We start from the raw sequence: 15,350 nt of genomic DNA on the forward strand, positions 1-15,350 counted from the left end.
ACGCTGCCCAGATCCACCACATCCAAATCCAGCCCAAACGTATCTCAACATGTGTTCCGAGTACAATTAGCACAACTATCTATGCAATATTAAAGTGATATGGTGTTTGAATAACAAAATATGTGTACTACAAAGTACCTGGGCCTGTCATCCTTCCCTTCTACAAATAATTTGTTATTACAAAATAGCAAATTGCTTCTGGTTTTAAACTAGAAGAGGGGAGATTCAGGCTAGATGTGAGGAAGACATTTTTCACAATGATGGTGGTGAAACACTGGCCCAGGTTGCCCAGAGAGGTGGTAGATGCCCCATCCCTGGAGACATCCCAGGCCAGGCTGGATGGGGCTCTGAGCAACCTGATCTGGTTGCAGATGTCCAACCCCATTGCAGGGGGTTGGACTGGATGACCTTTGAAGGTTCCTTCCAACCCAAACGGTTCTATGATTCTACAATTCTATGAAAAACTACAGGATTCAACAGCAGGTATACAATATAAAAGTATTTATTAACTTTCATGAAACACAATATGGCTTTAAAAAAAAAAATCTTCTTGGGTCAATGTTGAACTTTTTCCCTTTGCCCTAAGAAGGCGAATCAGTCTCTCACAGCTATTAGGGAAAATTAAAAAAAATATATATATTTTACCCAAATACAACCATCTTATATAGAAAGCTAAATGTGAACTCCGGGCAACATAAGTCAACCAGTGCATGGAAATCAACCCCTGCCTCTACATACAAACGAAGACATATAAAGTGGCAGAGATGATCTCTCTCTATTATCAAAACTTCTAAAAACTTAAGTTTTTAAATAAAACATTTGCTGGGTGTAAACAGTACACTGCATAAAAACAGCTAAAGAAGTTTAAATGTATTCATTATTTAAAGCCCCAGGCCTAGCCTCATCTAATCCTGTATGTATTTCTCCTGTGGATTCATGAGCTGATCATACAGAATGCTTCCAAAAAAACCCCACCACCCCTCAGAAGGAGGAAATATATATTTTCCAATCTTTTAATATTTAGGTTTTCAAAAATATTTTTTTAATTTTAGCGAAGCCATCTTTCAAAAGCATATTCCAATGTCAAGCTTGAAGAAAAAATCCTGCCTCTGTCAAAATAATTTGCAAACTTTATTGGATTTTTAAAAGCCTGATTACAGGACAAAACATGCATTAAGCATTTTGCTAAAATTCCAAAACATAATTGCAGAATGTCATTATATTCAACGGGTCACGTCCATAATAAATACCCGCAGCTTAAAAGCAGCCTGGAATTTTTTAAGAGTTTTAGTAGCTGAAAAAGTCAAGTGTTCTATATACCGTTCTTAAAATTCTGGCGTTACGTTCCAATGGTTAAAGCAAGAAACAGCTCAACTGAAGACTACACGCAATCCCTGTCTTCTCAGGAGGTCCACACTTGGTTATACAACACCACTCTGGAAACAGCGCTTCACCAAAGCTCTGGCAACTGGCTTCTGCTTAAAACATACTCTGCCTCATAACAGTCTTCAAAGGATTAAAACATAATTGGTTCTGGCAGTACACATGGTCAGCATGATGTGCAGGGGGTTGCCAGTGGACATGGGCCCTTATATAAAGAGCTCTTTTCTTTGTTTAAAATGGAAAAAAGAGTGGGAGGTGTGGAGAACAGTGAAATAGAAAATGACTCAGAATCATAGAACATATTTTTTGAATCAGATTATTTCAACAACCGCATATGCAAATAGAAGGCTTCAAATACGGATGGTGGTAGAGCTTCTGAATTGCCAAGGCAATTCACATACTCTTATTTCCACAACCATAAAAAAGATAGAAGCTATATTTATATAATATTTATATACACCCTTCTAAGTATTCAGAGAATATTGCAAGTTGAACTCCAGAGAAGCCATCGGTATCAGTCTGAAAGCGATGGGGAACGGATGGATCGTGCACTGGCTGGGCTGTTGGAGAAAGCAAAGGGATCCTTTTCCTTTTCTTTACTATCATGTTTATGTTTATGCTTATGCTTATGCTTGTGTTTCTTCTTCTTTTTCTTGTGCTCGTGGTGGTGATGGTGATGGTGGTCACTGTGCTTTGAGGAGTTTGATTCTTTACTAAACACAGAGAGCGGAGCTGCTGAGACAGGGTGCATGTTCATCTCTCCTGAAGATTGTTCTTTACCTGAAAAAATGGACACAGTGAGATCAGCAAATGTTTAACTTGCATTATTTTTCAAAATTAGGAAATTCTGAAGTATTAGACAAAACCTACGTTATAATTTAAACATGCACCATACTCGGACCGTTTCAGAAAAGGCTCTGAACATGCTACTAATGTTCCTGCACCACTGACAGTTCTTAGAGAGGTAATTGCTCCTTCCTCCCTCAGAAGTGTAAGCACATCCCAGACAATTAATAACCGCAAAGAGTTGAGAAACTGCAAGTTACACTAGCTTCCAGAAATTCATTTTTAAACAGAGTAGGAAGACAACTATACCAGGAATAATGAAAATATAACTGCTTATGAAAACTACGACATGAAGTGCAGGCCGGGCATATATAAAGCACAGTTCTGGGATGTGAACTGCTTTTAGTCAGGAGCTAAAACTTCCTGCAAGAACATGCAAACCTTTTGATACTGAACACAAGAATTTAATTGCTTTTTCCAAAAATTGCATCTTACAACCAATTTAGCCTATTCGAAAGATTATAGAAAGTTTCCATTTCCAATAAAGACAACTACGCCATCTTCATTAGTATATATTTCACAAATACACTACAACTCCTCACACAGTGAGTAAGCCTGGTATCTGAATCTGAGGAGAGAAAATCTGACCCATGACCTTTAAATTCCCAAACCACTTTCTTATTCTTTCTTTGCTTCATTTACTTTTTCATTATTTCAGACAAACTGCAACAGCTTCAACAGTAGGGATTAAAGGCATAATCTACGAAAAACATTGTTAATGTGGGGAAACACCTGAAAGGTCAGCAGGCTCCAACTCCTTTAGGCAGAAATTGTATCAAACAGCGTTGCAAGAACATGCTTTAACTACTAGACCAATGTGGAAAAGCACCATCAGATTTTGGAGGCAACTACTCCTTTAAGTCTTACTAAAAATGGGTTTTCTTCACAGCTATTTTAAATGTGGATGATATTTTTTTTCTCCCCCCATCCCCCTCCAGTTTTTGGTGAAAACAGCCCTGTTAGACAAGGAAATACATTATATTTTTCTGTATATTTCAAAACAGATTTTTTTTTTTTTTCCTAGTACATCTTTTTGTTTGGCTGGTTTGGTTTGTATCTTTAAAGTCGAGAATGTTTCATCTTGTCATCTATGGTAATGATTCCTGGAAGTCTGAAGATCCAGCTCCCTGTAGTATGACAAACAAGCATTGAGAACGATTTCCATGCAATCTTTCCAGCCTTATCCACAAGATTAAAGCTGATTCAATCAAGCACATCTATAGGAAAGTTTATAGACAGTACAGCTTTTCTGGATTTTGTCTGTTTTTAAACATGGCTGGAAGAAAACAAAATGTACATCTGTAAGCAGTGTTCAGAAGCCAGAACAGAAACAAAACATTTTCACAGTGAGGATAATCAATGACTTGCTACGGGACACGGTGAAATCTCTATTGGTTGAAGTCTTCAACAACAAAAGTGACGTATTTCTAGAAATGTTTGGGCTCAACCCCAAGTTGTGAGTATGGTGCAATACAAAATTCTGCTGATGTTACAAAGGAGGCGGAACTAGAGTACAATAGTTTCCTATAGATTTTAAATCTCTGATATGTATTTTTAAAAAACTTAAATTTTTATTTCATCAGAATCATACAATAGCAAGCTTATGTTACAAATGCAAAGACTTATTGTTAGAACTCACAGTGACTCAGTGATCTAGTCCTAGTTAGGTTGGACTCGATGATCCTGAGGGTCTCTTCCAACCAAAATGATTCCATTATTCTGTTCTATGACTTTACTTTTTTATGTATATTATGGCAGACAGAAGATACGCACACAATTTCAAACTTCCACTTGTTGACTTCAATGCAGTTGCTACAACTTTTTTCACTGTTACCTGGAGCAGCTCTCAACAATGCAGACAGCATGCAAATATACTGTATTTGATGCACAATTTAACAATTTCTAATTATGTTTCTCCTAGCTGTACCTAAACCCATCTCTGTAACCTGAGCCCACTCCTCTACGGCACACAGCTTTTCAACAAGCAAGAAAATTCTCCTGAGCAACTGCAAGGACGCAAAACCAGTCCTGAAACAGAAGACAGAACAGTGGAAAAAAGGAGCATATCTGTCTCGTGCCATTAGAAAATGAATGGTTGGAAGCTGTACCTCAGCAAACCAAAGCACACAGTATTTGACACCATTAAAATAGGCTACAGTAGTTAAAGGTGAACTGCGGACAACACAAATGCAGCTTCTAGTACCACAGAAACACAGGTTGTGGGAAAGAGCCTGTAGAAGACCCACCTGCGTCTGTCCAGAAGAGATGTACAAAAGATTATCCAAGGTAGGGAACACATTCTCACATGGTCTCAAGCTACTGGCACATGATGCATTAAAACATAGAAGGCAAACTAAAGTCAACTTAAAAGAAAACAAAAAACACCCCACACGACACAAACCTTTAAAATTTCAAAACTCCATTAGTTCCAAATTGTGAAATTATTTTTACGTGGCAACTGAACCTGTAAGTCTAGGCACTACATCTGTAACAACCTCAAACCAAAGCTAGGCCTCTGAGCCTTAAAAATTTTAACCCAGAATAACTGGTGTAACGACATGGGCTTAAGTCTGCAGGGATGGTGTGGCAGAGGTGCCAAGTGCCACCAAAGACCAAGGTTGCAACCAGACCCTCCTGACTCTCCGGCACCACCTGCCACTCGTGCACATTCCCTGGCGTTGACTGAACCACCAGCTCTGCTAAGGCAACAGGGCTGCACTATCTCTTCTTTACTTCTTTCAGGTAGGCTATTAAAAAAAAATCCATTATTTAAAGTAGTTAAACACCACTGAGCGAAGTAAGTTGGGGAGCAAATACAACAGGTCTGGAGGGGTGGTGATAGGCACCTAGAAACTGTAAAAGGCAGGGAGATCTTCAGGAAGCAGAGTAAAGGGATCTAACTGCACCTCATGGACTCCTAACACTTAAGGAGACAGTCAGTATTATTAATATGGCATAAATGTCAACAAGAAATGAAAGAATGTCATTAAAAAATATACTTTAAGTGACCCAGTAGTAAGAGTACACATACACTTTCTTCATGGAGGTCAATGATAGCTATAATCTCTTGCATTTTTAAATGCAAAACCAAAAAAAACAACAACAAAAAGAATCAATATCAAAGTAAAAATTAAAAAAATCTAGAAAATGTCTTCCTACTGTAAAAGAGTGCTTTGAATTCGGGAATCAAATATATTGATCCTGGATGATGGCTCAGACAGAATGCACGCAGACTACCAAGTTCAGCTGTCTATAAAATGGACAGGCCTGGAAAAGCTATACAAAGAATTTTACAGTTTTGTACCTGTAAAATTCACCATTAAACTTGCAGAACGTTTTTTCTTCATTTTAATTTATTTTTAATTACTATCTACTTAAAACTGACGCCAAATCAGGAAAGCAAGCCTGAATAGGAATTACTTTCCAGGGCACTAATATAAGGGTCACACCCAGGGGGGTGGCGGGGAACGCACTTCCCCCGGTGGAGGGAGCAGGATGGGAACTCGGGCTTCTCAAATCACAAAACCACCCAATAAGTGGAGGGTGAGCCCAGCAGCTGGGTTCTGAAGTGGTCAGTAGCATTCCTTGGAAGAAAAGGCACAGACATATGTGTACCCCCTTGGATCTCCTCCTGCTGGGCTGTTCCAGCCAGCTGGGCAGGTGTTGGAAATGAGCCAGGATTAGTCCCCACCTTGTCACTGGGACCAATACAAGTGCTGTAGATATTGTGACAGAGAATAAAATACACAAACACAGAACTCATAGTTTAGTTTAAGAATGAAAGGGGTTTAGATCTTGATAAACTTTTAAGTAACAATTTCTGTCATAATAAAAATTCCTGTCAGATAATTATAACATCCTGATCTACAGTAAGTTTTTTCTTTTTAAGAATCATTGGTGCGTGAATATCAAACAATGTTGCTGGATACACTGTTTTACCTATTTTACCTTTATTTTGTTATTGAACCTTTACCATTTGGGAACATGGAACTTGAGACATTGACATGTCAGCAAGCTTTTCCATATGGTCTCTCCCATATTTCTGATTTTGTGTGTGGAGGGTGGGACACCACAGACTGACAGTCTCTGTTTCTCTGCAAGTACAACCTATTTAAAACAGCTGGCTTATGTAGGACTTTTCCAAATTGACACTTGTTAAAAATGACCCTATTTGCACCCTGGTTGATTCAAACATCAGAGAGGGAGAAAACTTCACAAATCCCAGCAGAGGGTCAGGCCCAGGGGTCCAGTGCTTCGGCTGGGGGTGCTCCAGATCCCACCACCAACCTCCTCTGGGAAGACGGGGGCACCAACATGAGCACGCGAGCACTTAAAGGGCTTCTCCCAGAGCCCAAAGAAAGCTTCCTAATGAGAAAAATAACACACTCCCTTTGCCTAGCAGTTGAACTGCAGCTCTGGCTAGCATTTTCTCTAAAGAAAAAAACATTAAAAAGGCTGTAAACATCTTGAAAACTGTTTTGACAATTACCATGTTTTTCCTTATTTCAACTTTTCTTTTTTCAGTATTACCCTGGAAACATTCAAGACACACTGTTTTTTAATTTCATGCTGTGTTTATGCATCTGCTGAACCATCAACAAAGCATACACAGAAAGTTACCAAGCATAAATAATTCCAAGCTTCCACAATGCAAGTGTCTTGTCATTTGTGCTAAGAAGCAGAATCTTCAAATTGCATCTCTCTGAAAAAAGAGTTATCAATTTTCTGTCCAGCCGAATGTTCTTTTATGGATCATGAAACAAGATTTCAAGTTCGAGAGTGACAAGCAAAGGTCTAGTTAAAAACAAAACAAAAACCAAAATCACAACAAACAAACAAACGAACCCACAACCTATCCAAAAGTTCTCTGAGGATGTGCTAAACACACCAGTTAATTTGGCTTCAACATAAAAATTTTAACTAGTTCCACTTGACTTCATATCTTTTAGTAGTATTTATATACAGATAATTACTATACCAAAGGATCACCTCTGCTAAAGTACTGTAAAGATGAGCTGGTGATTTAACTAAAACACACTTTTAAACTTGTAACTATTTATTAATTTCCACATTTGACTTTCATTTAACAACTATATTGCTTTGTCCTTACATTAAAATAATATTTTATTTTTACTACATTTGATATTCCAGAAAATTCTAGAATATTCCCTACTCTAGAGAAAAATACTAGTTAGATCAGTAATTCAATTCAGAATACTTTGTGGCTCTAACACTTTCAGGTAGTTCACTTGAAAATTTATTTTCTAGCCTTATCCATCTTCCAGGTTTGAGAATGATCAGTTGTTTACTCAGAAAGTCACAGCTACAATATCATGTTGCTTTTATTTTTATTAAATCGTGTAGTTGACACACTGCAGCCACACACTGGTGTGATTCTCATTTATGTTGTCATTTTATCTGCAGGCTCATGTTTGCACTAAAGCAGCTTTCATGCGCTTGAGGATAAAGCACTTGAGAACACCCTTCCTTGTGAAGTGTACAATGAACAACATTCTGTTCTTGTGAGGCAAAATTATTTATAGAACCTCAAAGCCTACGAGTTACCAGTTTGGAAGCAGTTATATTTTGGGTAATATAGCTAACGTATGTGTAACGGATACTATCAAACATATACTATATTGATATTATATTTTATTAACAGAACAGTAGCGGCTTTTCCCTCCTTAAAAAGTAAAGCAAAAATCCCTAACTGTCAGTGGTGTCCTCATATCCAAGAAGTGCTCATTTATATATTTCTCCATGTGCTGATGTTTTGGTGACCAGGGAGTCACTAACAGCTGAACTCTGAGGTACTGGTGCTCTCAGAGCCAACCCTGGGAACCCCGCGGAGCTGCAGACCTGCCTTTTCACACAGTTCAGACTGAAATCCTATTAACTGCTGTATCCACACCTGAAATGTGGTGATTTGCACCACAGGCTCAAATCTGCTGCTGTAAATGTACTGTTTAAACATAAGGACTACAGTAGTTTCCCTCTGCACTTTACTGCAGTATGTGCTGTAGCATTTCAAATTGTCCCAGAAACAATTCAATCCATCTAAATCATTATTTTCTCAAGCTGTAGACAATAACTGTGATAAACAAGACCACAATCCAGACAACATATCTGAGTGTGGCCTAGACCTTCAAAGGTTCATATACATCTACATGGTAAACAGCGCGACCTATGAGGTCAGCAGTGGGAATTTCCAGTTTGATCATCCTAGGAAACAGCAAATGGATCAATACAATGGCAAATGAATTTTTCTGATCTGAGTTTAAATGCTCGGGATGCGTCCTCAAAGCCCAGCACTTCAGAATGCGATCAGAAAAAGGACTGCAGTACGCAAAGATAACATCGCTGCATTGACTTTTTTTTTCCTTTTGTAGAAATAAAGATAAGAGAATTGGATACTGCTTTGTATCAACCATCAAACTACCGAAATAGTTGGGATAATTCTAACTAAATGTTTATCAGTGATGACCTGTTGAGCCATAATGATGTGTAACTTCACTCCGTAGATCACGCAGGCTACAGCCAGGCATTTATTTTGGGAGCAGAAATGACCAGGTCAGTCAATAATCACTGACACATACAGCACAACTTTTTGAAGTATTGTGCTTTCAGGTGAGTGAAGTATTAAATAAAGCATATCTTAATCTGATTTCACTGAAGACAACAATGCATGACAAACCTTACAGACTGAAATGAGAGTTTAAATCTACTGCTTTCACAAAATCTGATCTTGAAGTGCTTTTGATCTTAAGATAAAAGCAGGGAGCATTACTACTATTCTTGATGATTTAGAAGCAAATAAAAATCTGTTGTCGCATTAGAAATGTGACCTCCCACAGCTTTAGAGGCTCAAAGGAGGTTACCATGTTTCTAGTCCTTAGGGCAATGAATAATCAATGCAAGAGCATTCTTCAGACAGTTTACAACTGACGTTTTGTTTGTTTTAATAACTCCTTGAAAAATGCTGAGAATCCCTTATAACCACCAGAGGCCAGAGCGCTATTATCACTGACAGAATGCTTTAGCAAGATCTAAAACATTTTCTATATGAACAACTATGAAAGGCACTGTAATTGTAGTATCGAAACCTGTAATCCTGCAAGAGTTGTAGTACAAGACTTCTTTCATTGCCCTTGCAGTGTCTCAACCCTAACTTTCATAACCATAAGCAGAAGCATACAAAAAAACTCAAAAGTTTTTAAAGGAAAATAATTTTTTCCTGGCTTTATGGGGTTTACATCAACCCAAACAAATCCAAATCATCATTTGGGGTGGTGTGGGGAGTGTGAAAATACACCAAGAATAGACAGATACGGCAGGATTGAGACCCAAGATGAACTTCTCCTGGCAGCTGCCGTCCGCAGGCTGCGCTCGGCTGATGACCTCACACTTCATGTGACATGTGGGGACATAACCCACAGCTGTGAGAGGAAAACGGAGCACGGACTGAGAGCTCACTGCCTTCCAAGAGTCACGGAACTGAGGCAGATACAAGATCTTACAGATTTAGCAACAAGGCACTGAGACCATTTCGGAACCTGTTGTCAATCTATTTCACAATAAGCACTCACTGAAGTGCCCCCAACCTCCGTCATTGCTGCAAAAACTCCAGGGCCCTCAGGAAATATTATCTGCGATTCTTTTGCAAAACAGAACACTCCTATGTGTGAACAATTTTATTTATGTATGCTTTTATTTTCCCCCATCTGTTTGGCATTTCTCCTCAGAAGTATGGCATTTCCTAAAGACTGAACTGCCTGTATTCACTCAGCCTGAAATTCATACATCTCTGCTTCTAAGAAAAACGCTATGAATAAGTAACAGGTGAAATTTTAGAAGCAAAGAATATCTGATGTAGCACAGCTTCTAACCACACAAACCAAAGAAAATGAAATTAATCTGAAATGTTTCAAAATAATGCTTTTCAAAGGCTTGTGATTTAAAATGAATTCTGTGGCGAAACCCAGCTTTTGTCTCATTTACTACCTAGGAAAGAAAATGTACTCCAGTGTGCTGAATGCCTAAACAGCAGAGGTGAGAAGGTCATTCAGCACACAAGCGAAACTCGACGTAGCTTTTGCCTGCTTGCTGTAGGTCTACAAAAGCAGCAGCCAACCAGCCATTCCTCGGCTGGTGATCAGGCTTTACCCTTCCTGAACTCCAGTGCAAACTTAATATGCAACAGTCCTGGAGCACAAAGCTGGCGTACACAGGGTCCCGTAAGTCCTATTTGTGAAGTATCTGGCAGAGTTTTGTTTATGACTTTATATTCTGCAGAGTGTGTAAACCTAGTAAAAAAAATTGTTGCAAAATACCATGGAAGAGTTATAAATACTAATCCTCAGCGGATCAGCTTCGCACTTGCATGCCCTGGATGTGTCATTCTTTGCTCTAACAGAAATGCGATGGTTGACCATAACACTGAGGATAAAATTCAAAGCAGTTCTGAGAGGTTTAAAATAAAGGCTGTGCAAAATTAGGCTCCTAAGCTCATGAGAGCAACCTATATGCAGCCTTCCCTTCTACTCTGCTGAAATACCTATGATTTAGGTAAAAAGTTGTGAGTTTTGCTACTCTACATATCTAACAAGACGTCCATCCCGGTGGAGCTGGCTGTACAGGCACATGTCATTAACCAAAGGCCATCTGGAATCCAGAAACTAGACCTCCCTGTGTTTTATGTCCCCATATGAACTTCATTTGTTAGCTGAGCCATGACAGCAGTTACCTTCTTCTTCAAAAAAAAAAAACAACAGAAGGAAACTCCTTAGTGGCTGGAGCATCTGCCAAGGAAGTAAAAACATACGTCCTAGGCCCTAAGGGAGTATGAGCCTGCAGCCCGAACCCCCTGGCCAGCACCAAGGCACCAGCCCCAGCAGGACACTGGCAGCAGGAACATCCCCCAGCCTGCCACTTCCACGGGGCCACCGAACTGCCAGGGCATAGGGAACACAAATGCGGTCGCCTGTCAGCGCAGCTCACGTCGGAACTGACGTTCCGGATCCCGCTGCTAAGGTCTGCTTATGGTTTACATTAGGCAACCACTGGGTAAAAACAGAAAAACAAGCAAGAGGATAATTATTCTGAATCCTACTTCTGAGCCCAAATGCTTCACTTCAGCTTAGCTCCACTGGCACATTGTGGAACCAAACTTAAGAAATATGGTTAAAATATCTTGAGAAAATGAGACTAACTATGGAAATTTTTGCTACTGACAGAAGCAAAGAAGGTAGAAGTACGTCAATGAAGTTCAGTCTCCCTTAAGGTTTTTAAGAAACACTATTGAGAAGTAATTTTTTGAAGTATTTTGTGAAAAAGATTCCTTTGAAATGAAATCATTTTACTCATAGATGCAATCTCTTCAGCTTTGAAAACCCCTTCTAATCATCTCTGAGGCTTGCATGATTTTTCACTACCGATGTTAAGTTACAAATCATTAAAATTAGAGATTTTTTTAAATTCTACCGGAATAGTCAAGCTATTTTCTTTATATTTAATCTTCACATTTATTCTTTTTTAAATGACAACTACGGCAAAATACGTCTTACCCATTTGCTTATGAGGTTCTATTTCAGCTCCATATAATTTTATTCATTCCTTAGCTTTTCACTTTTATAAGCACAATAAATACTTGCCTTACTTAGATATGTGTGAAAGTATACACATATACAGTTATAGATAAATATATCAGAAGCTAAGTAAATGTTCTTTTGCACCCTTTACACACTTCCCTGAATTTAGTTAACATTCAACACTTACCAGCACTCTGTGTATGGGAACAAACAGTAACAAACCCACCCCAGCAACGGAAATAGCTGAAAAATTCAAACTATCATTTTGCCAATAAATTTACTCGTACCTGGTGTGGATGGTCTCTCCAACATGTTCAAATGATGGTAAATAAAGGCTTGACTGTCATGAACCGTGTCCATATCAATTTCCTCTTCTTCTTGAGAGTTTGAGAACTAAATATCAGGAAAAAAATAACGAGATGCTAATAATTCATAGGAATATCACTAAATCAAACTTAAAATATTTTATTTTTGATGTAAACTGGGGGTGAGGGGGAAAGGATGTGATATCTACCACTGCAAAGGAATAAAAATTCAATAAAATTAAAAAAGGTCAGTGTCTTTTCTTCTTTCTAATACACTGTGAAGCCGTGTGAACAAGAGCATGAACTGTCAACTTTAGTTCTTGCCAGCCAAAAAAGAATCTGATGGGAAACGATTTTGCCAAAGTAAGCGTAACAACTACTGTACATATATACACAACGTGTCTTTTGTTTGAACACAGCTTTAAGGGAAATCAGCAGAAGCCACTGCTCTTACTCTGAATACCCTACATATTGTGCAAGTTGAGTTTCCATTTCTTACTCTGATTTTGAGTTTGACTTTACTGTCTTCATTCTTCTCTAGTATTTGCCCTGGCTCCAATGGAGACCCGAGTGGCATATCAGCCTTCCTCTTCACCCCCTGCTGATGACCAGAAATGCTGGATGCTGTTTCCTTAATAAGATGATCATCCTCCTGAAGCAGCATTAAAAGACCAAAATTAGAAGATAGCAAGAGCCATGTTTCAGCCTAAAAGAGACCTGATAGCTGAAAACACTTCTGAGAAAAGTGGGTGATTTGAACAAAGTTTTCCCTGTAGTCCTGGCAAAAAGTATTTTCTAAAACCCTGTATGGATTTGTGCCAACCTCTCCAACAAACATAGTTTCTCTTTACTTCTATCCCTGCTCCCTCTGCATATCTAGCACTGGCATCTTTTCTGTCCCTCCTCACAATCATGGTACTGTTGGTGTGCAACAACGTCTGCTGCCTCTGAATAGTCTTTCTATGAATCTGTGCCTCGCAGACTTCCCTCAGTTCAAATCACAGTTGAAAAACTGTGATAGCCTCTGATCTACACATGGGATTTAGCTAAATCTTCTTTTAGTCAGCTTTAAAAGCTAATGCTTATTTTGTTGAATACGAGTCATATTGAACGTATTGAACGCTTACAATTTAGTTTGTTTTTTTTTTTTTTTATTTCACAACAATATTTATTAAAAAGAGTTAAACTGTTTTGTAAATTACTGCTTTGATTATCAAACAGGGGCAAAGGAATATAAAAATAGCAAGGGAATGTACTAAGTTATACATATAGTCATTAAAACAGGAGACGGGTGTTCCAACAAATCTAATATATGAAATAGAGAAGGAAAAATAAAGCACCTACAGAAGCAAACATAATTAAAAGCCCACTACAAACTAGATAACATAGACTGTCAAGGGCACACGCTGCTCCACTGAACTGCTCTTCCTCCAGCCCCACAAACTCTTGCCCTGAACAACTCAAATTCAATTTTCTGAAGTGGGTAACCTCAGCAAATTCAGTGCCATGAGTCTATCAGTACTGATTTTAGTGTGTTTTTGCTCTCAGGATATACAGTCTGCTTTAAAGAACCTAGTTAATCTCATGTATTCTATCACCTGTTATTGCTTTTTTCCCCTCTAATATGCATTTCCCTTTTTTCATTCCTATTATTTAAACCAACACACTGCTGTTGTGAAACACTTTTGGATAAGCTTTGGCTGATGTGAGAAGGACCTTTATTTCATGTTACTGTTTCTTTTTTTCTTCTTTTTTTCTCAAGGAAAATCCGTTCCCAAATTTTGTGAGAGTTACAGTGAAAACGGTCACCTTAAAGCAAGGGGTAGGAGATCAGAGATAAGCATGGGAGAAGATACTAGGGATGAATGTGAACTGAGGCTTATACTAACGTTGTATTTTCAGACTACAATAAGCCGGTACTGCTGATAGAAGAAGCAGCCTCTTCACCTTCCTCACACATTTCTGTCCTGGGCTGCCACAAGCACTTGTATAACTACACAATGAACTGGGCCAGTAAACTGACACAGCAAGAAATAACTGTTCATAAAAAAGGTATTTTTCAACCAGATTCTCCCCTGATCCAGCTCACTATGCAGCAACAACAACTCTGCCAGCACAAGGGAGATGACACTATAGGAAAAAGAAGAGTTAAGAGGAAATTTTTTTATTAAGGTAGTCTGTCTGCAAAAGAAGTTTGGATGTTCACCAAACCACAGCCTAAAAATCTGCCAGCAGAATGTCTCCTGGTATTTAATTCTGGTGTTTAGGTGCGGCAAATTAGGACTCATTACGTGTTCTGTAAGTATGCCGTATAGCTCTAAATGATATTTGACTTCATCATCATTTTCTCCCCCTACTGCAAACAGACTGCAAGGTACTGTGATAATTTGCGCTCTCAGTGAACTTCTGAATAAAAACAATTTAGAAACTATGGGACTGATATAGTAACAGTAAACCATCCCATTCAAAGAATAGAAAGAGTTTCAAACATGCTAACCACATGTTCACATTCTCTTTCAGGATCTACTCCTAAGCAGCTTCAATCAAATACAGTTTTTGAAACTGTTACGAAAATTACTCAGTATTTCCATGTCTGTTGAGCTTTTTTCCCCGTCAATTACGTTTGTCCAACAAAAAGAATTAGTCTTGCAGCAGTGGCAGTTATTCTTAAGAAAAGTATGACTTGAATGGCTGATAAGGTCTACTTTCTAACTACGCAATGGACTATGTGTTAGGACTGAAGCCTCCGAAGCCAGAAAGATATGAACTTAATGTACGAGATTTTTCAGAAGTTGTTACAAATCCTTCAGAGCACAGTACTAGTCAGGTTCAAGCCTTCAATGAAGATGTGTTAAAGTTTCAACTTGCACATCTCTTAAAGTTGTTTAAAAAGAGGTATATCTATATATTTTAAGATGTCACACATTTACTGATAAAAGGTTTTTTTTTGGAAAATTGCATGACTTGCCTGTAAGCAATATTCTTAGTCTAATGAAAAAAAGTTTTCATCACAGCATCAAACATTTCTGTGAATCACTTCATGTCTCATTAGCAATATAGAAAAAGGGCAGTTTTATAAAGAGCAGAAATTATGCAACTAGAAAACTAAACAAAACAAGAAAAAGGTTGCATACGCTATGCAAAACAGTTTAGAAAAGCCAGAAAAGTTACGGTATATGCCAGCTTTTCAAGCAGAAGGAATAAAGCCTAATAAGGTATGAAGGTAGCT

The 15,350-nt window shown here is 38.4% G+C and overlaps 1 protein-coding gene across 2 annotated transcripts in view; it reads right to left on the minus strand.

The window, feature by feature from the left end:
* Nucleotides 1-486: 486 nt before the first annotated feature.
* TAF2 (TATA-box binding protein associated factor 2) overlaps nt 487-15,350 on the minus strand; it is a 60,306-nt gene continuing 45,442 nt past the window's right edge. Inside the window, exons 24-26 of one of the 2 annotated variants that reach the window (XM_065054328.1) lie at nt 12,621-12,773; nt 12,104-12,209; nt 487-2,163 (exon numbers count right to left, since the gene is read on the minus strand). In XM_065054328.1, coding sequence (XP_064910400.1) covers nt 1,898-2,163; nt 12,104-12,209; nt 12,621-12,773 — 525 coding nt within the window. In that variant the 3' untranslated portion in view covers nt 487-1,897. The remainder of the gene's footprint in view (nt 2,164-12,103; nt 12,210-12,620; nt 12,774-15,350) is intronic. The other variant, XM_065054329.1, reaches the window with a different exon arrangement.

Source organism: Columba livia, chromosome 2 (genome assembly GCF_036013475.1).
Source record: "Columba livia isolate bColLiv1 breed racing homer chromosome 2, bColLiv1.pat.W.v2, whole genome shotgun sequence".
NCBI lineage: Eukaryota > Metazoa > Chordata > Aves > Columbiformes > Columbidae > Columba > Columba livia.